This window comes from Procambarus clarkii, chromosome 13 (assembly GCF_040958095.1).
Source record: "Procambarus clarkii isolate CNS0578487 chromosome 13, FALCON_Pclarkii_2.0, whole genome shotgun sequence".
Taxonomy (NCBI): domain Eukaryota; kingdom Metazoa; phylum Arthropoda; class Malacostraca; order Decapoda; family Cambaridae; genus Procambarus; species Procambarus clarkii.
The window spans coordinates 30,675,864-30,700,237 of record NC_091162.1 but is presented as its reverse complement, the minus strand read 5'-3'; the positions used below and the strand labels follow the sequence as shown (position 1 = coordinate 30,700,237).

Genomic DNA, 24,374 nt, shown 5'->3' with positions numbered 1-24,374 from the left:
ATATGCCACCTACAATTTTTTTTTCCATGATCAGGGAACACAAATGAACACTTTTTTAAGACAAAAAAAAATTAGGATTTTTTTTTTTTGTTGCGTCTGTGGGTGTTGAAGGCAAAAAGGCCCTTAGCGATTTGAGGGTTAAGGGACATTTCAATGTTATTTTAGCAAAACTGTTATATGGCATGTAATTTTATCTGCATTTCATATCATCAGGAAAATACAAATTTCCATTTTCTGTGAGGAGCCCCGTCGGCACTCTGAAGCTATCATACTGATCAAGTGCCATACTATTTGAGTGTTATCAGTTGCAGAGTTCTTTGTTAGCCTACCAGGGACCACGAGCCTGAACCTGGCCCCCTCAGAGAGGCGAAGGAAGCAATGGCCATGAACACTTTACATTTAAAGTATGTCATCTTGCCATTGACTGGGGATGGACCCAGAAAGGTAAATTAATCAAAACAGACTACTGTCTGGCTGAAAATTGCAAGCTACGTCCTCACAAGCACAAAAGAACTTCCCCAGTGTTTCGCTCTTGCAACAGTATTTTGAAATGGATGTGTAATTACCTTAAGTGTAATTACCTAAGTGTAGATACAGGATGAGAGCTAAGCTTATTGTGTCCCATCTTCCCAGCACTCTTTATCGTATAATACTTTGAAAGTACTGATGGTTTCGCCTCTACCACCTTCTCACCTAACTTGTTCCAACGATCTACCACTCTGTTTACAAGAGTGAATTTTCTTATATTTCTTCAGCAACTTCGTTTAGTTAATTTAAATATATGACCTCTTGTTCTTGAGTTCCAGGTCTCGGGAAATCTTCCCTATCGATTTTATCAATTCCTGTTACTATTTTGTACGTAGTGATCATATCACCTCTTTTTCTTCTGTCTTCTAGTTTTGACATATTTAATGCCTCTAACCTCTCCTCGTAGCTCTTGCCCTTCAGTTCTGGGAGCCGCTTGGTAGCATGTCTTTGCACCATTTCCAGTTTGTTGTGCACATGTACATGCACATACACACATGTTTACACACACCAGCAAGCAACACATGGACAAAGGAAGAACTGGATGACAAACAAGAGGGCCTCATAATGGTCATGAGATATTATTGTACAAGCAGATAAAGATAAATCACGACTGTTGATACTGGGTGACTTCAACTTTAGAGCAATAGACTGGGAGGCCTGTGAAGCAAGAACGGAGGACTTTGGGACATGCAGATTTGTGAACCTCATTCTGGAGACATTCTTGTATCAACACATAAAGCAAGCCAAAAGAATGAGGGAAGGAGATGTACCGTCAGTACTGGATCTAGTATTCACCAGGAAAGAAGAAGAGATTTTTGACATCCAGTACCTTCCTCCCTTGGGAAAGAGTGATCACGTCCTGTTAGACATTAAATATGCTTTAAGATATCATCTAGAAGAAAATGGGGACATTGAAACAGTTGATAAACTCGATTTAAGGAGAGGCAACTATGGGGAACTTCGAAATTTTTTTAATGAGTGTAATTGGACAGAATTGTTGCTAGGCAGGGAAGTAAATGAAATGTATGCCAAATTTTTAAAACTATATGAGGAAGGCACACAAACATTCATACCAAAACAGAGATGCAGGGCCAGAAAACAGGATTGGTTCGACAGAAATTGTGAGAGGGCAAGAGACCAAAAGACACAAAAATGGAATCAGTATAGGAAGAGGCCAAACCCCCAAACATACCAGCGATACAAAGATGCGAGAAACAACTATACAGCAGTAAGGAGAGAGGCAGCAAGAAATTTTGAAAAAGGGATAGCAGATAAATGTAAAACAGAACCGGGCCTATTCTACAAATTCATAAACAACAAATTGCAGGTAAAGGATAATATCCAGAGGTTGAAAACGGGAAACAGATTCACGGAAAATGAAAAGGAAATGTGTGAAACATTAAATGAAAAGTTCCAAAGTGTGTTTGTACAAAATGAAATCTTCAGAGAACCAGACACAATAAGAATTCCAGAGAACAACATAGAGCGGATAGAGGTGTCTAGAGATGAAGTGGAAAATATGCTAAAGGAGCTCGGGAAGAACAAAGCAGCTGGCCCAGATGGCGTTTCACCATGGGTTCTGAGAGAATGTGCATCTGAGCTCAGCATTCCACTTCACCTGATCTTTCAGGCATCCCTGTGTACAGGAATCGTAGCAGACGTGTGGAAACAGGCTAACATAGTTCCAATCTACAAAAGTGGCAGCAGGGAAGACCCCCTCAATTATAGACCTGTATCATTGACAAGTGTAATAGTGAAAGTATTGGAAAAACTAATCAAAACTAAATGGGTAGAACACCTGGAGAGAAATGATATAATATCAGACAGACAGTATGGTTTTCGATCTGGAAGATCCTGTGTATCGAATTTACTCAGTTTCTATGATCGAGCCACAGAGATATTACAGGAAAGAGATGGTTGGGTTGACTGCATCTATCTGGACCTAAAAAAGGCTTTCGACAGAGTTCCACATAAGAGGTTGTTCTGGAAACTGGAAAATATTGGAGGGGTGACAGGTAAGCTTCTAACATGGATGAAAAATTTTCTGACTGATAGAAAAATGAGGGCTGTGATCAGAGGCAATGTATCGGACTGGAGAAATGTCACAAGTGGAGTACAACATGGTTCAGTTCTTGCACCAGTGATGTTTATTGTCTACATAAATGATCTACCAGGTGGTATACAGAATTATATGAACATGTTTGCTGATGATGCTAAGATAATAGGAAGGATAAGAAATTTAGATGATTGTCATGCCCTTCAAGAAGACCTGGACAAAATAAGTACATGGAGCACCACTTGGGAAATGGAATTTAATGTTAATAAATGCCATGTTATGGAATGTGGAATAGGAGAACTTATACCCCACACAACCTATATATTATGTGAGAAATCTTTAAAGAATTCTGATAAAGAAAGAGATCTAGGGGTGGTTCTAGATAGAAAACTATCACCTGAGGACCACATAAAGAATATTGTGCGAGGAGCCTATGCCATGCTTTCTAACTTCAGAATTGCTTTTAAATACATGGATGGCGATATACTAAAGAAATTGCTCACGACTTTTGTTAGGCCAAAGCTAGAATATGCAGCAGTTGTGTGGTGCCAAGAATATGCAGCAGTTGTGTGGTGCCCATATCTTAAGAAGCACATCAACAAACTGGAAAAGGTACAAAGACATGCTACTAAGTGGCTCCCAGAACTGAAGGGCAAGAGCTACGAGGAGAGGTTATCTTGAGATGATTTCGGGGCTTTTTAGTGTCCCTGCGGCCCGGTCCTAGACCAGGCCTCCACCCCCAGGAAGCAGCCCGTGACAGCTGACTAACACCCAGGTACCTATTTTACTGCTAGGTAACAGGGGCATAGGGTGAAAGAAACTCTGCCCATTGTTTCTCGCCGGCGCCTGGGATCGAACCCAGGACCACAGGATCACAAATCCAGCGTGCTGTCCTCTCGGCTGACCGGCTCCCTTAGGTTAGAGGCATTAAATATGCCAAAACTAGAAGATAGAAGAAAAAGAGGTGATATGATCACTACATACAAAATAGTAACAGGAATTGATAAAATCGATAGGGAAGATTTCCTGAGACCTGGAACTTTAAGAACAAGAGGTCATAGATATAAACTAGCTAAACACAGATGCCGAAGAAATATAAGAAAATTCACTTTCGCAAACAGAGTGGTAGACGGTTGGAACAAGTTAGGGGAGAAGGTGGTGGAGGCCAAGACCGTCAGTAGTTTCAAAGCGTTATATGACAAAGAGTGCTGGGAAGACGGGACACTACGAGCGTAGCTCTCATCCTGTAACTACACTAAGGTAATTACACATAGTCAGAAGACGATGCCACCTCCCTCCCTCCTTCCCTCAGCATTACTTCTGCCACCATGGAGCATAGCGCTAAGTATCACAATCCTGCTATTATCAGAATTCTGGTCAGTTTTATCACAGTCAAGGGTCTTCTGTAATACTATCATCGATAAATAATAGCACGTACATATATATTTTGACATATTTAGGCGATGCTGTGGTCACAAGCTGAACAGCGGTGCTGTGAGCTCGTGTTGCGTGTGTCAGCCTTGGTCGCTCGCTCAGTACTGAGGCTCTCACACCCAAGAATGTTGGCCATGATTTTTTTTCTAGGTGGCGTTGGTCAACTATCGGTCGTGGACTATAGCTGCCCCTATCCTACGCGGGGCATTTAAATTAAAGCGCTAGACACTTAAAGAGCTATTAATATGTTGCACAGTATCGGTAATGTTACTCACATCATATATATATATATATATATTGTGACGATAATCTCTTTCAAGAGAGATTGAGCCTGCTCTTCCCTACTTAAAGTTACGTCAATTCTACAAGTATAAGATGCTACATTCAAGATACGTCACCAGTAGAACAAAACGTTTTGACCAGGAGGCAAAACGTACCCAAGATCCCCCCTACTCCACACACCCTCCCCTGCCGGCTTGTCGTCAACCAGCAAACTACCCATCCCAGCCTGCCTGCTCCTGATTGGTGACTCGCCAACCGCGCACCTGCACACTGCACCTCAGCGCCATCTACCTGAGTCGACGTCTGAGCCTGACCAGCTATCAACTTCAGAATATTCTTTGTGCTCTTAGAGTTGACATCTCTCTCTGGCTTTCGTATACTAAGGGAGGTCTCAGCCAAAGCCGATATTCTCAGCACCATTTCACATTATATTATTTATTCTATTGTGTTTTTGCATTTATTTTTGTCATTTTATTACACCAGTCATTTACCCGAGATTTGTCTTTATTTTCATTTATGTTTAAAGTAAATATATTAAAGTTTCATTGTTCATACTTTGTGTTTTACATGTTCCTCCCTCTAACTTACCACAGGCAAGCAGTCTATCTTTTTTTTGTAAGTGTGACCAGGCATTGACACCTGCCATTGGAGGACTGCCGAACATCTATACTCCAACACTTTCCCGTCACAAAATATATATATATATATATATATATATATATATATATATATATATATATATATGCTTACTGTCTCCACTCGATCATCCGGACTATATGCGAAGGACCCCCAGCCGGATTATCACATTTTTCGGATAATGGTACTTTTTCACCTACGAGTCCAAACGTGACAATTTCCAACTACTTTTATACTACAAACAACATAATTTGAATTGCCTTGCCACATATAATTATTAAATATTCAACTAGAAACCTCAACTTACCTTGTTGGTGTTCGTCTTCTTGATTGATGCCACACATCTTGAAGTTAAGAATTCTTAATAATTTACGTAACTTATACTAACACAACACTAAAATTAACACTTAAAATTACTGTACAGTTCATTAAGCAAAGTTAGTTTTGACTGCCAGCTGCTGAAGCCTCACTGGTTGAAGGCATTTGGGTTGCCTGTGAGGCCTCGGTTGTTGAAGGCGCTTGCATGTGCCTCACTTGTTGAAGCGCTTGCATGCCCTCACTTGTTAAAGGCTCTTGGCTTGCCTGTGACGCCTCGTTTGTTGAAGGCGCTTGGCTTGCGCCTCACTTGTTGAAGGCGCTTGGCTTGCCTGTGAAGCCTCACTTGTTGAAGGCCTTTGGCTTGCTTGTGACGCCTCACTTGTTGAAGGCGCTTGCTTGCTTGCGCATCACTTGTTGAAGGCGCTTGCTTGCTTGCGCATCACTTGTTGAAGGCGCTTGCTTGCTTGCGCATCACTTGTTGAAGGCGCTTGCTTGCTTGCGTTGATGCTGCTACTAGACATAGTCTTGGCCAAAAATGTTCAAAGTTACTATGAAAATATAAAAGTTATTTAAAAAATATTTCACTAATGGAGCAGCACTGTGACGCCGCACTGGTTGAGGTGTATAACAGTAACTTGGCTTTAATTGTTAGGGCAACTTTCTTCCTCTTAACACCTCCAGAGCGATTGATGCTGCTACCAGACATAATCTTGGCCGAAAATGTTCAAAGTTACTATGAAAATAAAAAAGTTATTTAAAAAAATATTTCACTAATGGCGCAGCACTGTGTATAACACGAGGGACGGACGCACATGGGTTGACCAGTGTTGGACAGGTCCACTTGGGGTGGGGCAGCTATAGCGTGTTACGTAGGCTGCCAGGAGGAAAAAAACACAATATTTTTGAAGGAAACTTCAGCCTGTGCACATTAATTTTAGGAAACTTATTTATTTATTATTACATAATTACTAGTACTTATTTCATTTGTTTTTGGCTATGATTAAGTGTTCTAAAATTAATGGTAATTCCTGTACCTAGGTGGTCCCTTCCGACGCACCCGTCCCACCCTCCCGACACCACCCACCCACCCCACCCCTTCCTCCACCATGTGTCTAGAGCCACAGACGGGATTAATACGGTATGGCCGAATATTCATCCGGCCAAACCAGCTTTTATCCGGTTCCTGTGGCCATTTTGGCCGGATATTGTGATAACTTTATCGATCACGATTTTGGCCGTATAAGGGCATTTTCCGGATGTTTGAATCCCGGATAATCTCGGGGTTACAGTATATATATATATATATATATATATATATATATATATATATATATATATATATATATATATATATATATATATGTATTGTGCAGTCTAAGGATTAAGGTTTGTCTTTAGACATACAGATTTCAGATGAGAGACAAAGTCACTCAGGTGAGCAACTTCAATCCTCCACCCAGCAGCAAGAACGACACAAGTGCAAATGGATATACAAAACAGATCAAAATATTTTATGAAGGTGAGCCATACATATGCCAGATAATGATTTGCTTGTGATCCAATGATGGAGGAAATAAAGTAATTATACTGTACTGTATATTGAATGTACTGTATATACATTGCCCATATTGTGCGATTACAAAATCTAACTACAAGTACAGTATTACAAAATATTATTTTCTACATATCACAATCTAAAGACACTGTATCAAAAATAAATATCAGGCAGCTTTATTAAAAAGATCGACAGTTGGAAAGATAATTAAACAAATCTTGTTTTCAACCAATATAAATTGACCCACACATAAAAATTGGACCACAAATAAACGAACATATCTAGCACACTGGGTTGTCTTAACACAACCCACCTTACCCTCTAAAATGTTCAAAGTTTCAAAGTTCAGGTTGCGGCTAAAGGTAAACTTCTCTCGCTCAACAGGGGCACTCAGAACGCGTCCCGGGTGATCGCTTTCTACAGGCCCCCCTAGTAAAGTAAAAACTGCCAGATCCATAAAATGAAGGGACTAACTTAACCCTTAAACGGCTAAGGTAATTAAAAGTCCTACATCATGGTACACATGAAAAAAAAAATCTTTCATAATCCATAAGGATGAATCGAATATGTTCATCTGAGCACGGGGGACAATCATATATAGCGAATGGAGCCGTTTAAGGGTTAAAAAAGCTATGAATGTACTTCAGCTCAATGCAATGACTTTCTCCATCTCAACAGCTCTCAGTGGAAACATATTACTTATTTGTGATAAATTAAATGTGTTCCTACATCTGCTTATCTTACCAACATCAACATATTCCAGCAAATATAATGATAATGATAAGAAATATTTTACTCTATCTCAATTAACAACAAAATATCAGTTAATGGGGAAAAGAAAAAAGTGAAGTTAAGAAAAGCATAACTATCAAGCAATTAGCAACACTAGATGATAATATTAAATGATTTGGTCAATTACTAATTAAGCATAGTAAAACAATGCAATTTACAAGGTTATTATATTATTGTAAAATTATGGCTTTCAGCTAAGAAATAAGAGATCTACAGAGATATGTCATTAATCTTTGCTGTATGACATTAGTTACTGTGTGACAACAGTCACACTCATCTACCTGGAAACAGTGGCATGGTAGTCACACTCATCTGCCTGGCAACAGTGTCATAATAGTCACACTCATCTGCCTGGCAACAGTCGCATGGTAGTCACACTCATCTGCCTGACAACAGTGTCATGATAGTCACATTCATCTGCCTGACAACAGTGTCATGATAGTCACATTCATCTGCCTGACAACAGTGTCATGATAGTCACACTCACTCACTCTGCCTAACAACAGTGGCATGGAAATCACACTCATCTGCCTGACAACAGTGTCATGGTACTTATGCATTTTAGAATTGCTTTTAGCTACATGGATGGCAAAATATTAAAGAAACTGTTCAAGAATATGGTGCTTATAACATCAATGAACTGGAAAAAGTGCAAAGACATGCAACTAAATGGCTTCTGGGACTGAAAAACAAGAGCTACAAGGAGAGGCTAGAGGTATTATATATATCAAAGCTAGAAGATAGAAGAAAAATCCCTTGTTGAATGTAATGAAACGCCATTTTCTTGGTGAGCCCCAGAGGCTCCCTGGAGCTTATAGGGCTAATGTACGTTATATTAGACCGGGACATAAGCTATGGAGTTCAGACCAACCAGGGACTAATGCCAGAACCTGGCCCCTTCAGTGAGGTTTCAGGGAGCAATGGCCCTGGAAAACCCCCTTGTGTTTTTTTTTCTCCTTATCTGCCATCGACCTGGGTTAGGCACCCAAAAAGGCAGGCATAACAAAACAAACCCCACATGGTAAATAACTAAAACAAAAAAAATGAACAGAGAGGTAGAAACTTCCTACAATCCCAAGGAAACAAGCAAACATCACACTTTACTGCCGAGCCACTCATCCACGCAGCCCTCCCCTCCCGAAGAGGAAAAGGGGGGGGGGGGTCCTAGACCTCACCGTTCCAGCTGCCTAGCACCAGTTCGGAAGCTAAGCTTCAACCAACGTGAAAAACCACTGACCGGTGGGAGGGAGGGTTACCAGGGAGCCTCTGGGGCTCACAGAGAAAATGGAGTTTCATTACATTCAACGCTGGTTTTCTGAGGGGAGCCCCAACGGCTCCCTGGAGCTACATACCCAAAGAGAAGGAAAAGAAAGGTCTGACCCAGGAGGCGGCTGATACAAACTCTGCAACGCGAAGTCGAGACAAGAGGCAGCAACCTGCAACCCAAAGCAATACAATAACGCAAAGGAGCAGACGCGCTTACAAAACAATGGGTGGCCAGGAACCTGTGCGACCCCCAAATCTTCGCGCCCAAAATGAGGCCAAGACGTCACCAAACACGGCAGCGAAAGCTGCAAACGTCCGAACGGCACGGATGCAAGGATACACCACAAGATGGTAGGCTTAAGAACTCTACAGACGACCTGGGAGACCCGAGCCCTGAAACAGGGAACTAGGGGACACTGGATCAACCCAAAGCACATCCCCAGCCACGGCACACAGGTAACGGCGACAAGCTGCAACCGGACATGACGCACCCCTGGCCGCACCAACCAAGCATCAATAATCCAAGCTGCTTTCCGAGTCCGGAAAGCAGCCGACTCGGTCGTTGCCAGACAGACGGAGAAAGGCTGCAAACATACAAACCTACAAAAAGAGACAAGGTAGCAGTCCGAGAGTACCACACAAGGCCCAGCCTGGTCCGATTTGGGACGGTACCAGATAGGACTTCCTCCAGTTCACCAGGAACCTGAACCCAACGAGCTGGGGAAAGAACCACATCCCTGGCGAGCAGACAAGCAGACTGGCTGGGAGCCCACATCAACCAGTCGTCAAGGTTGGCCAGGACCCGAACCCCTAACAGATGCAGACAGGTTGCCACGACTTGGGTAAGACACGTGAATACGCGAGGGGCCAGATTCAAGCCAAAAGAAAGGCAATGAAAGCGGTAAGCTTGCCACCTTAATACGAAACCTAACCAATTCCTGAACCCCAGATGAATTGGAACGTGCCAATACACATCCCAGAGGTCCAGAAACACCATCCAAGCACCTGGCTCCAACAGGAGTTGGATCTAAGAAAGAGTGGTCATCTGAAAAGAGGGGCATGGAATCCAAGGGTTCAGACGGAACAAGTACAAAATTAACAGCAGATTCGCACAGTCTCATTTCAGTACTGGAAACAGGCTGGAAACCCACCTGAGGGATGGGGTTGTCTCAACCACACCGAAGCGCACCCACTCCAAGTTGACCCGATGGAGCACAGGGAAAGAAGTCTGCCCCACCAGCCCTGAACCCACTGAAGAAAGAGGAGCTGCCTAATGCCACCACAGGCAGAAAGAGACAACCTGAAACACCTTCAAATTGTGGGACCAGGCGCGAGCAAACAGCATGAGCCTCTCCATCACCCCATCAACGGGGTGACCCACTAAAGGACTGACGCCCCTTACGAGAAGCTGGCTGACGAGCAGAGCAATCGCTGTACAGATCAGACGATGCCGGCTCCGAAGGAAGCGCTGGCTCAGAAATTAACACCAATGGTCCACCTCGACCGGGGGAACCCCAAGCCCTGGCACAACCTTTCCGAGCAGGCCGAGAATGGCCACCTCGGAGAACCAACAAGTATGACATAGGGCGACAACTAGACAAGGCTGCCTACAGAAACTGCACGATAGCAAGTTCCACAAACAGCAACAGACAAAAGGGTGACGAAAACCTTAGAGGCAGGGCCCAAGCAGATTCCAAGGAGAGAGAGCGAGCACAGCCTGCCAGAAAAACCCATGCCATGTTCCATGCAAAAAGAAAGGGCAGTCTGCCAGCCAGATAGATTCCAGGACCTCATAATGCATACAATACTGGGTAGAAGAACCGTACTCAAACGAGGACAGGTCCATCACAGAGGCAGAATCCGGGTCTCACAGGAAGTGCATCGCAAGAGCCTCTCGAACCTTCTCAGGCGAGATTTGAGAGGCAGGAAACCTCCAGAAGGAAGGAGCCGAAGAACCCAATGGAACCAGGAACTGAACCTGGGAAGGAGCCGACCCTAAATCATACTCGTACAGGGAAGGCGGGTGAGAAAACCCCTCCCCCCTGCAACAACAAGCCCGCGAAGAGGGCACCAACACCCAAGCCCCCCTAGGTCAACTCCCCAGCCCGGGAATCCTCCAAACCAGGACCCAGGGCAGAGCAGTCTTCCATACTCTCCACCCCTGAATAAAAGGCAGAATCCATGGGAAAGGTTGCAAAAAAGAGGGTCTGCTGGTAGGACCCAGAAGCAGGCTCGAATGTCTCCATCCCTAACTCGAATGAGGCAGCCCTTGAAGCCTCCCCTCCCCCCCAAGTCTGCCAACTAAACCCCGCCCCGACTCCAAAACCCTTAGACATTTTGGAGCGGGGAGCTGGGGACGGGGGAAGGGGAGAAGGGCAAACCACGCCAACTGAGTAAAGACTAGGGAGTGGACTGAACCAAAGTCGAAGCAACAAATAATCGTACCTTTGCCCGAAACACTATGCGTACTAGATGCTTTAGGTATTGTATGTACTAGCTCTATCTATAAATCCAACATTATGTTTGTAAATCAACTATGTATGTACTTTCCTGAATAAAATTACTTTACTTTACTACTTTACTTACTAATGCCCCCAAAGTTTGGGGTACCTATAGCCAAAATGGGGCAGCCTCAGGGCATCCAAGTGGGCAACCAGCCTAGCACTCTGCAGCAACTTAAACAGAGCATGCAACATGGATGCCGCCTGTACCCGAACATCAGTGATAATAGAGTGGGTAAATTGGAGCACGAGCAAAGAACACGTCTCGCAAGACTACGGGTCAAAGGTGTCGTTGACCCAACAGACAGCATGACAGAGGTAAAGGTGACTGTCACCTCCGAGACAGGGTACAGAGTTTACCTTCAAACTCGCACAATTCAAGCTGGAGTTCAGAAGACACATCCATCAGTCTACTGAGCCCAGACAGGGGGTTTCCAGGGCCAGTAGGCTGACTGCTACAGAAAGCCCAGTCAATGTGCTACAAAGCCAGTGAAACCCAAGAGCTATCAAAGGGGAATGAGCTAAGAACTGAACCCCTGCAACATGTACAATCATGGGGCCCTAGAGGAAGGCCACTAACAAACCTTAAGTGGACCAATAATCAAACAAGGCAGACCCCCTCCTGCCGAGGAAATAATAAAGAAAAGAAAAACTCTGCAAAAGTACAACGTTTCCAGAAGGAACAGGCACACAGCTGCCACGTAGGTAGGCAAGCTGTGTAGCATCTATGCTCCAACCAGCAACAATACCACCTCCTACCAAAGTCCAAACAAAGGCCACAAAACCTCAGCTGGCCCCAAGGGCAGGGTAAATGCTGAGCAGCAAGAACCCTTACGGAAGCAAAGTACCGAAGGCACTGTGGAAGGTAACCCTGGCACCCAAGGGTAGTATTTACAGGGCACTTAGGGAAGGTAGTACTTACAGGGGGCTTAGGGATGGTAGGCCCTAAGCATATGCAGCCCCAGTACACTGAAGTTACACCAGGTCACCACACCACAAACAGTTCCACTAAGACAAAACACTGCCAAAAAAATCAAGGCCACAGTTGACAACAGCCTCAGATCGCATCACCAATATACTTGGGTGTGAGTAGCGGGCATGGGAATCCGGGGCTCCCCCTCTCCCCTCCCTGGGAGTGGAGGGCTACACAGATGAGCGGCGTGGCTGCGGTATATGACGTTTGCTTGTTTCCTTGGGTGTTGGGGAAGTTCTGCCTCTATTCGGTCTTCAGTTGCAATTTTCTTACCAAGTAGGGTTTATTTTGTTATGCCTACCCTGGTCGATGGCAGATAAGAAATGCCCTCAACCGTATGGGGGTTTCCATGGGTCATTGCTCCCTTGCCTCTCTGAGGGGGCCAGGTTCTGGCTCGTGGTTTCCGGTAGGCTGAACTTCAATTGACTAATGTTCCAGACTAATATGTCGCACAACAGTCCGATAGCACCAGGGAGCTGACGAGCTCCCCACAGAAAACCAGGGTTGAATGTAATGAAATGCCATTTTCTGGCTCCCTGGAGCTATCAGACTGATGTCCATTATATTAGTCTAGAGCATCAGTTAATTTGAGCTTTGAGTCTACCGGAAACCACGAGCCAGAAACTGGTTCCCTCAGAGAGGTGCAGGGAGCAATGATTTATGAACACTCCACTTCGTAATTACCTAAGTGTAATTACCTAAGTGTAGTTACAGGATGAGAGCTACACTCGTGGTGTCCCATCTTCCCAGCACTCTTTGTCATATAAGGCTTTGAAACTACTGACTGTCTTGGCCTCCACCACCTTCTCGCCTAACTTGTTCCAACCGTTTACCACTCTGTTTGCGAAAGTGATTTTTCTTATATTTCTTTGGCATCTGTGTTTAGCTAGTTCAAATCTATGACCTCTTGTTCTTAAAGTTCCAGGTCTCAGGAAATCTTCCATATCGATTATATAAATTCCTGTTACTATTTTGTATGTAGTGATCATATAACCTCTTTTTCTTCTGTCTTCTAGTTTTGGCATATTTAATGCCTCTAACCTCTCCTCGTAGCTCTTGCCCTTCAGTTCTGGGAGCCACTTAGTAGCATGTCTTTGTACCTTTTCCAGTTTGTTGATGTGCTTCTTAAGATATGGCACCACACAACAGCTGCATATTCTAGCTTTGGCCTAACAAAAGTCATGAACAATTTCTTTAGTATATTGCCATCCATGTATTTAAAAGCAATTCTGAAGTTAGAAAGCATAGCATAGGCTCCTTACACAATATTCTTTATGTGGTCCTCAGGTGATAGTTTTCTATCTAGAACAACCCCTAAATCTCTTTCTTTATCAGAAATCTTTAAAGATTTCTCACATAATATATAGGTTGAGTGGGGTCTATGTTCTCCTATTCCACATTCCATAACATGGCATTTATTAACACTAAATTCCATTTGCCAAGTGGTGCTCCATATACTTATTTTGTCCAGGTCTTCTTGAAGGGCATGACAATCATCTAAATTTTTTATCCTTCCTATTATCTTAGCATCATCAGCAAACATGTTCATATAATTCTGTATACCAACTGGTAGATCATTTATGTAGACAATAAACATCACTGGTGCAAGAACTGAACCCTGTGGAACTCAACTTGTGACATTTCTCCAGTCCGATACATTGCCTCTGATTACTGCCCTCATTTTTCTATCAGTCAGAAAATTTTTCATCCATGTTAGAAGCTTACCTGTCACCCCTCCAATATGTTCCAGTTTCCAGAACAACCTCTTATGTAGAACTCTGTCAAAAGCCTTTTTCAGGTCCAGATAGATGCAGTCAACCCAACCATCTCTTTCCTGTAATATCTCTGTGGCTTGATCATAGAAACTGAGTAAATTCGATACACAGGATCTTCCAGATCGAAAACCATACTGTCTGTCTGATATTATATCATTTCTCTCCAGGTGTTCTACCCATTTAGTTTTTATCAGTTTTTCCAATACTTTCACTATTATACTTTGTTCAATTTTACATGTCTATAATTGAGGGGGTCTTCCCTGCTGCCACTTTTGTAGACTGGAACTATGTTAGCCTGTTTCCACACGTCTGCTACGATTCCTGTACACACGGATGCCTGAAAGATCAGTTGAAGTGGAATGCTGAGCTCAGATGCACATTCTCTCAGAACCCATGGTGAAACTCCATCTGGGCCAGCTGCTTTGTTCTTACGGAGCTCCTTTAGCATATTTTCCACTTCATCTCTAGACACCTCTATTCGCTCTATGTTGTTCTCTGGAATTCTTATTGTGTCTGGTTCTCTGAAGATTTCATTTTGTACAAACACACTTTGGAACTTTTCATTTAATGTTTCACACATTTCCTTTTCATATTCCGTGAATCTGTTTCCCATTTTACACCTCTGGATATTATTATTTACCTGCAATTTGTTGCTTATGTATTTGTAGAATAGGCCCGGTTCTGTTTTACATTTATCCGCTATCCTTTTTCAAAATTTCTTTCTGCCTCTCTCCTTACTGCCGTACAGTTGTTTCTCGCATCTTTGTATCGCTGGTATGTTTGGGGGTTTGGCCTCTTCCTATACTGATTCCATTTTTGTGTCTTCTGGTCTCTGGCCCTCTCACAATTTCTGTTGAACCAATCCTGTTTTCTGGCCCTGCATCTCTGTTTTGGTATAAATGTTTGTGTGCCTTCCTCGTATATTTTTAAAAATTTGGCATACATTTCATTTACTTCCCTGCCTAGCAACAAGTCTGTCCAATTACACTCATTAAAAAAATTTTGATGTTTCCCATAGTGACCTCTCCTTAACCCTTAACATAAAAATTTCGGGGTTTAATATCCTTTATTTAATAATATTTAATATTAAACAATAATATTGCCCGCTATAGGGCGGGGAAGTCTGGCAAATTATAGGCGCTGACTCAGCGTGCATCCCAGGCGGTCTGTTGCTTGCAAGCTGTCAGGCCGGAGTTGCCACAAAGAGATAATTATCGAATTATTTCAATGTCTCTGATTAATTTTTCATATTTTTTTTGCTGTAATATTATTCAATAGTGTGTAGTTTGATATATTTATATAATAAAATGAGTGAATCATTGCTGTACTCAAAAATATGGTGTGCATATTGTTGATTCAATTATGTTCATCAATCAGTGAACAAATACTTTGTCGGTGATTACACTATAAGCACAGGTTATATATAAGTATCTGCATGTTTTGTTCACTATAACGAACCACTAAGTAGCTATTATGAGCCAAAAAGTAATGAGGAGTGACCGCCATGTACCAGCCAGCCACTCCCGCCCTCCCTCCAGTCATCTGACTCACCCACATTCTCCTCCCACAATACTGTTTTTTCTATAATTCACTATATACAGACGTTATATATAAGTATCTATATGTTTTGTTCACCATAACTGTACATCTAAGCTTGTATGGTGAGTAAAGGCACAAAGAGTAGGACCTCACACAGTCAGCTGATGGCTGCCGCCCTCAAGGTCAGACGCACTAATATTTCTCCTCCAACAATACTGTGTGGTGTTATTACGCTATATATCTTATATACAGACGTTATATATAAGTATTTACATGTTTTGTTCACCATAACTGTACATCTAAGCTTGTATGGTGAGTAAAGGCACAGACGTAGGACCTCTCACAGTCAGCTGATGGCTGCCGCCCTCTAGGCCAGACGCACTAATATTTCTCCTCCAACAATACTGTGTGATGTTATTACGCTATATATCTTATATACAGACGTTATATATAAGTATCTACATGTTTTGTTCACCATAACTGTTCATCTAAGCTTGTATGGTGAGTAAAGGCTCAAAGAGTTGGACCTCACACAGTCAGCTGATGGCTGCCGCCCTCAAGGTCAGACGCACTAATATTTCTCCTCCAACAATACTGTGTGGTGTTATTACGCTATATACACACATTATATATAAATATCTACCCGTTTTATTCACCATACTTGTACAAATAAACTGGTATGGTGCCCAAAGACCATCGTGGTAACCAGTAAACAACACCGTCGTCTGCACGGTGGCGTCATGCAGACGACGCCACCGCCCTCACCAAAATGGGGGCTCCAAACCTTCTCTTGCTGTTTATACCCTCTATACACACGTTATATATAAGTATCAACATTTGTGTTCACCATAGCGAACCACTAAGCTGGTATGCTGAGTGCAGTCAATAAAAGGTGGCCACACACAGTCAGAAGACATCGCCACCAGCCTCCCTCCCACAGCATTACTCCTCCCTCCATGGCACACAGCGCTAAATATCACCACAATCCTGCTATTATCAGAACCCTGGTCAGTTTTATCACAGTCAGGGGTCTTCTGTAATAATATCATCACTACATAATAGCATGAACAAGTATATTTTGGCATTTTTAGGCGATGCTGTGGTCACAAGCTGAACAGCAGTGCTGTTAGCTCATGCTGCATGCGTCAGGCATGGTTGCTCACTCAATACTGAGGCCAATAACACCCGAGAGTTTGGCCCACGATTTTTTTTAAAGTGGCGTCTTTTTACAAGAGCCCTGATGAAGGTGTGGTGAACCCTGTGTATCCGCGGGTTGTTTAAATCTTGCGTAGTACTCCAACACATCATATGACGTGATGCGCAGTTGACTGGAACGATGTCCAACACGTCATATGACGTGATGCGCAGTTGACTGGAACAATGTCCAACACGTCATATGACGTGATGCGCACTTTAAGGGTTAACCACTGTGCTGCGCGGAGTTTATTGAGAAATTCCCCCGGTGCGTATGAAATGAAAAGTGTTCTGAAAAAATTCTTTTTTCTTCGTAAAATGATAAATTCCCTTCCCTGAACATGTCTATGTAAAAATAAGTACCAAATTCCACTTACTTTGGCTGTAGGGACGTGGACAAGATGCGCTGTGACATCATCAGGGCCTGGTCGCCTGTGCATGACTCGCCCAGACACGGTCGCGCGGGCCATTCAAGCACCAGGTGTTGCCACAAATATATTTTCAATTATTTGTTTTATGTATTTCCAATGTGGTTTTATTTTATTTTTATCATATATGATGCATATTTGTGTCCTTTACAATATGTATACAGTAGAATGTTCATAATGTTCCATGGAACTGTGATACATGTGTCAGTAATGTGTCCACAATAAATGTTTATTGTTGCAATATTACCTGTTAAAAAATCACTAACATTACAATATGTACAGTTTCACACACTATTTACACAGTAACACACTGTATTACACACTCACAGTCTTGCGGTGACAAGCTGACAGGAATGGTCGAACAAATGGTTGTTAGAGTTTAACCCAACCAAATGTAATGTAATGAAGATAGGTGTAGGGAGCAGGAGGCCAGATACAAGGTATCATCTGGGAGAGGAAATTCTTCAGGAGTCAGAGAAGGAAAAAGACTTGGGGGTTGATATCACGCCAGACCTGTCTCCTGCAGCACATATCAAGCGGATAACATCAGCGGCATATGCCAGGCTGGCCAACATACGAACGGCATTCAGAAACTTGTGTAAAGAATCATTCAGAACTTTGTATACCACATATGTCAGGCCAATCCTGGAGTATGCAGCCCCAGCATGGAGTCCATATCTAGTCAAGGATAAGACTAAACTGGAAAAGGTTCAAAGGTTTGCCACCAGACTAGTACCCGAGCTGAGAGGTATGAGCTACGAGGAGAGACTACGGGAATTAAACCTCACTTCGCTGGAAGACAGAAGAGTTAGGGGGGACATGATCACCACATTCAAGATTCTGAAGGGGATTGATAGGGTAGATAAAGACAGTCTATTTAACACAAGGGGAACACGCACAAGGGGACACAGGTGGAAACTGAGTGCCCAAATGAGCCACAGAGATATTAGAAAGAACTTTTTTAGTGTCAGAGTGGTTGACAAATGGAATGCATTAGGGGGGTGATGTGGTGGAGGCTGACTCCATACACATATGACAGAGCCCGATAGGCTCAGGAATCTGTACACCTGTTGATTGACGGTTGAGAGGCGGGACCAAAGAGCCAGAGCTCAACCCCCGCAAACACAACTAGGTGAGTACTCAGTACTTTGGAAGTGAGTAATAATCAATGAAGTAGCCCATGGTACACAGTGCGACTTTGCTCTCAGTGCTCCAGGTACAGATAAATTTTCGCTTCCTGTTTCTTCATTCTGTGTGCTTGCAAATAACGCACTCACGTACACCCTTGGCTTTAGAACTTGTTGGTTGTATGTAACCAAGCTTGTAAAGCATAAGGTAGTATTGAAAAGATTATAGGAAAAGATCAATTTGTAAGATTGTCTTTAAAATATCGCTTTGTATGATCCCACACAGGAAGAGATTCAGCTTACCTCAAGAGTGTCCATCAGTTGGGAAGAAATTCAGGTATTCTTGAAAATATCTATGGAAAACACCACCATGGAAGCCGCTAACACTGTTCATCTATGCTATTTGTATCAGATGCATCATCACTATATCGTCCTCATAGGTGCTGTATCACTTGCATCCGACCTTTGTGTTAGGTCCTTATTGCGCCTGGTGTTACGGACCCGAGTCTAGCGTCTGAGCACGGAGCAGTGACGACAACGATATCTGCGAGTCTGCTCCCGAAACCCCTTCCAAATGGACAGCGCCATCTAGTGAGGATGGGATATACCGGCCACAGGTGCTGGATTCCCGTCTTAATCAGCTCGTAACAGCCGCTGCTGACCTCTGGTGAGGTGGCGCTTAGACAGCAACGCCATCTATGGAGTGGATAGGTGGACATTTGTGTCTAAGCCTGTAAGCGAGGTGCCCTAGAGTGTCCCCAACACTAATGACGTGTCTGATTACAGAGTCGACCTGGGACTGCTGTATTCGACGATGGGGCAGTCTACCCAAGGCAGTCATAAGTCTCTCCGCGAGTTTGCTCTGAGGAAGCTGTGAGTCACCCCCGACGGGCACTGTTGAGTGTGTTAGCCTGCCTGTGACGTGGCAGTACCAGGAATCGTCTTATCTGGGGGCTGGCTGGTGGAAGAGACTAGCCACTGTGGTGCGGAGAGAGGAGAGTGATCTGCGGAATCACACGAGGCTCCTGCCTAGGGCTCACAACCCTAGTATCGGTCGTGGAGTGGCCAACACAGCGGAGCTGATCAGAACCTGCCAGCTACAGGCTGGATTTGTGGTTGAAGGCCTCCACGACGGTGCACCCAGTGGGACTGTGATTTGGCTGGCCTGTGGCCGGGTTAGATTCGCCGAGAGAATCAGAGGATTCATCGTGGGCCACAAAGAAGAGAACCAGGGCTACTCATCTTGAGCACCGTGGAGCATCCTATGTCTTCAGAGGAAGACTAATTTGTATATAATAAGTGTAGTTATAACAACCCCGCGTGTGACTGTGATATATTTATGGTGGTGGTAGCAATATATATACAAAAGCAGTGCATTTGTATCCCTTCCCCTTTAATTTAACTTGCGTTACGGAACGCACCCCTTGAAAGCCACTACTAGCTTGGGGCCGGATACCCAAACTCTAATAACATCAGAGAAGAACCCGGTTGCGACCCAATAGGGCCGTAACACCTGGCTTCCCCAATATTATGACCCTTATGTTCTTCAAACAATAAGTTTTGAATTTCACCGATACAGCATTATCTTTCAACACCACGTTGGACAGGTGTTTTGGAGCCACAGGCGCGTGCGCCACCCATGGTTGCTCATTCAGTACTAACCCAGCCAGCAGCCCTAGGGCATTCTGGGATTTTTTCCAACATGGCTGCCTCTCACTGAAGGTCTTAAGAGTCCATTTCGTACACAACCAACCTCGTACACATTTAGAATTGGTTACGAAAAATCAAAACGAGTTTTCTCGGTTGGCGCAGTTTCCCGTCGACCGAGAAAACTCGGTTGGCGCAGTTAAATGGTTAAATCGCGTTTATCAACTGTTTCACTGTCCCTATTTTCTTCTAGATGATGTCTTAAAGCATAATCAATGTCTAACAGGACGTGATCACTTTCCCAAGGGAGGAAGATACTGGATGTCAAATATCTCTTCTTCTTTCCTAGTGAATACTAGTTCCAGTACTGATGATACATCTCTTTTGCTCATTCTTGTGGCCTGCTTTATGTGTTGATACAAGAATGTCTCCAGAATGAGGTTCACCAATCTGCATGTCCAAAAGTCCTCCATTCTTGCTTCATAGGCCTCCCAGGTCTATTGCTTTAAAGTTGAAGTCCCCCAGTATCAACAGTCGTGATTTATCTTTATCTGCTTGTACAATAATCTCTCTCATGACCATTATGAGGCCCTCTCGTTTGTCATCCAGTTCTTCCTTTGTCCATGTGTTGCTTGCTGGTGGGCTGTAGGCATTTAAAATTATCAGCTTATCATCCTGATTCCAGATCTGCAATGCCATACCTGGTTGATACCTGGTTACCTGGTTGATGGGGTTCTGGGAGTTCTTCTACTCCCCAAGCCCGGCCCGAGGCCAGGCTCGACTTGTGAGAGTTTGGTCCACCAGGCTGTTGCTTGGAGTGGCCCGCAGGCCCACATACCCACCACAGCCCGGTTGGTCCGGCACTCCTTGGAGGAATAAATCTAGTTTCCTCTTGAAAATGTCCACGGTTGTTCCAGCAATATTTCTTATGCTTGCTGGGAGGACGTTGAACAACCGCGGACCTCTGATGTTTATACAGTGTTCTCTGATTGTGCCTATGGCACCTCTGCTCTTCATTGGTTCTATTCTACATTTTCTTCCATGTCGTTCACTCCAGTACGTTGTTATTTTACTGTGTAGATTTGGTACTTGGCCCTCCAGTATCTTCCAGGTGTATATTATTTGATATCTCTCTCGTCTTCTTTCTAGTGAGTACATTTGGAGGGCTTTGAGACGATCCCAATAATTTAGGTGCCATTATGTCAATATCTCGAGGGTTTTCAAATATTAACTCTCTTACCATCAGGTGTTTTTTCACCAGTACAGCCACTCTTCCTCCCTTCCTAGTTTTCCTGTCATGTCTCCAAACTGAATAGCCTCTTGGGAATACGACTTCATTTATTATATTTCCTTCAAGTTTCGTCTCTGATAATGCAACAATATCTGGAACCCCAAGCTGGATTATATCTTGTAACTCCAAAGTTTTTGACCTCACTCCATCTATGTTGGTATATTCAATTTTCAGGAACATGTTCCCTTTTCCTTTGCTCTTTACTCCCCCTTTCACTACTGATCTTGTTGCTTTGTTTTTATGTACCATTTCACAAGCTTTCTAGTCCTTGTCACTTTGTAGAAAAAAAGAATTTGTCTTCATTTCTATCCCCATTTAGATGTTTTGCCTCAATTAGGTTCATTTTCAGCTTTTCTCTGTCTTCCTTGGAGAGGTCTTGTCTTATTGACCAAAGTTTGCCAACCTCATCACTGCAATTTCCTGGCATTTCTAAGCACTTCCATCATGTTTTTCACTCCATTAAACGTCACCCGTAAGGGGCGGTTCTTGTCTTTCTCATATTTTCCTATTCTTCTAAAATCACTGACATTTTCCTTTGAGCCTTCTCCTAAACCTACTCTTTTCTCTATGATTTTCATCTCTTCTGCTGCTCGGTCCACCTTAGATGAAATTTCCTTCTCTAAACATCCAAAAATTATTATGGACTTAGTTCTATCTGCAGTGTTTTGTACTAGTTTACTGTTGGTAACCAGTTCTTTCCTAATTGCTTGCCTAATTTCTGCTTCTTGTTGGTCATTTCTGGTTTTGACTTCCGAACACACTTCTTTGATAGTCTCTTTCTCTTTTACAATTTGAGCATATGTCGCTTTTATTTCTTCTTTATACTTTTCTAGTTCTTTATTCACTTCCTCTATGTGAGTTGTCAGTGAAATTTCCAGTTAGAGATCCTTGCCTAACTCTATATTAGCTCTCAGGCTACCTTCGAGTTGTTCACCATATGAGTCTATTTTCTTGTTTATTTCTTCAAAGTCACCACACTTCACTTTCCATACCTCATTTTCTTTCACTAGTTCCTTGATTTGCTCCTCCTGATTTGTTACCTGGTCTGTTAATGCAGTAATAATCTTACCTTGCTGAAGCATACGGGTCCGTCTAATTACCACAAGCTACCACAAGCTACACAAAGCTTCCTGGCAATACGTTAGTAATGAATAAATATGATAGGTTAGGCTGACTTAACCTAACCTAACCATACCTAACCTAAACTAACCAAAGCTTGGATCGTCGACTTGATTTGGCGTCGCCAGCTTTTTATTTTCGTCTAATTTCTTTATAAAAAGATACTTTTTCAGATTAAAATTATGTTTTTTCGTGTTGTACATTCATGCACTAACATTATAATGAGTAAATATATCATATTTATTCATTACTAACGTATTGCCAGGAAGCTTTGTGAAGCTTGTGTAGCTTGTGGTATAGACGGACTGAAGCATACTCCCTATTAGAGTGCAAAGCTCACTCCTAAGAGCTCCATTGTCCTCTTCCAATTTAAGCACTTTTTCTTCATACTTCTTTTGCATATCCTCAATTATCTCTAACCTGCCAAGAACACCTCCTTTCCTTATATCTTGTGGTGAGAATCCTTTGAAACAATCATCTGTTGGTGTGTCTACATTCCCAGTGGTGGTGGCAGTGGCCATCTTTGTTTTTGTACTAGAACCAAAACAAACTTTTCCACTCAGCTATTTTCACTCACTTTTGCTTGTTTATTGTATTTTATTTGTTTTTACACTTCCCTGAACCTTTATGTAACCTGGGACACCACTGTAGCCCTCAACCTGTTCCCAATACTTAGGTAATTCGATATTTCCAGGAGCTTGCTGCAGTGTGACTCCTGCCTCCTCCAGCTCACAGTCACAGTCCTCAGTCACAGTCACAGTTGTGAGAGTATAGTCATGTCTTCCATCGATCGGGGATATCACCCAGAAAGGTAGGAGGACCATTACAAACTCCAACTGGTAAAACATTGCAACCAAGACCACACACCATCCACTCACTCATAATCAAACTAGAAATGCTCTACAAATCAAGGGACCCAGAATGTGGAATGACCTTCCCAACCATGTTAAAGACTGTACCTCTCTCAACCAGTTTAAGATAAAAATGAAGCACTACCTAATAAATTCCCTGTAACCTACCTTACCCCTCTATTGTCAATCCATGTCTGTTTTTTTTAAACAACGCTGTTTGTCGACCTAATTGTATTTGTGCTACTTTTTCAGCCATGTTCCCCCCTTTTTTATCTCTATTTTTATTTGTTCTCAACACATTTTATTCTTTATACTCAATTAGTATTAAGATTTAGTCATTAATGTTTTTCATGCCCGAAATGCTTTGCGTAATAGTGGCTTTAGGCATTGTATGTACTGTACTAGCTCTATCTATAATTCCATCAATCTTTGTCAAATCTCTTGTATGTTCCTTACCTAAATATACATTATTTATTTATTTATTTATTTATTTATTTATTTAGTTATTTATTTATTACTCAACCGGTGTGCCTGCTCATTAGCGACCACCCCCCCCTTTTGCCTCCAGGGCAATCAAGCACTGACACCGGCAGTTTGAGGACTGACAACAAAACCACCGACTGGAGGGAGGGAAGGGTGTCATGGAGCCTCCAGGGGCTCAACCCAGAAAATGGCATTTCATTACATTCAACACTAGTTTTTTGAAAGTCGAACAGGGTCCTGGCCACCCGTTATCGAGGACATTCTGGGTCCTCTGCGGCCTTGTGTGGCTTGGGCCATCGGTTGTAGACTGTTATCCCATCATCATCATGAGGCATGCAGTGCTGCTGCCTCCCAGTATGTCCCATTTTTCCTGCTCTGTGGGTATATAGCTTCAGGGAGCCATAGGGGCTATGGCTCATCCCCCCCCCCTCCCTCTTCACAAAAACGTGAAGAGCAGAAGAGTAGGGTAAACCAGCAAGGTACCTCAATGGCCAGACCTGCTGAAAAAGGCAAGAGCCATGGAAAATTCTTGGGTTCAGACACCGAGCAAGCAGCACCTGAAACTAAGGCACCATAGAA

The 24,374-nt window shown here is 43.1% G+C and overlaps 1 protein-coding gene across 10 annotated transcripts in view; it reads right to left on the bottom strand.

Moving 5' to 3' along the window:
* The window catches only part of LOC123757285 (high affinity cAMP-specific and IBMX-insensitive 3',5'-cyclic phosphodiesterase 8B), a 787,483-nt gene that overhangs the window by 362,691 nt on the left and 400,418 nt on the right, over window positions 1–24,374 (bottom strand). For 9 of the 10 annotated variants that reach the window (XR_011228393.1, XM_069323843.1, XM_069323837.1 and 6 more), the window contains one exon: window positions 7,128–7,238. The exons of the other annotated variant lie outside the window; for it this stretch is intronic. Coding sequence is in view for 8 of the 9 variants with exons in the window: in XM_069323843.1 (XP_069179944.1) it covers window positions 7,128–7,238 (111 nt within the window). In the remaining variant the exon portion in view is untranslated. The remainder of the gene's footprint in view (window positions 1–7,127; window positions 7,239–24,374) is intronic. 10 annotated transcript variants of the gene reach the window in all.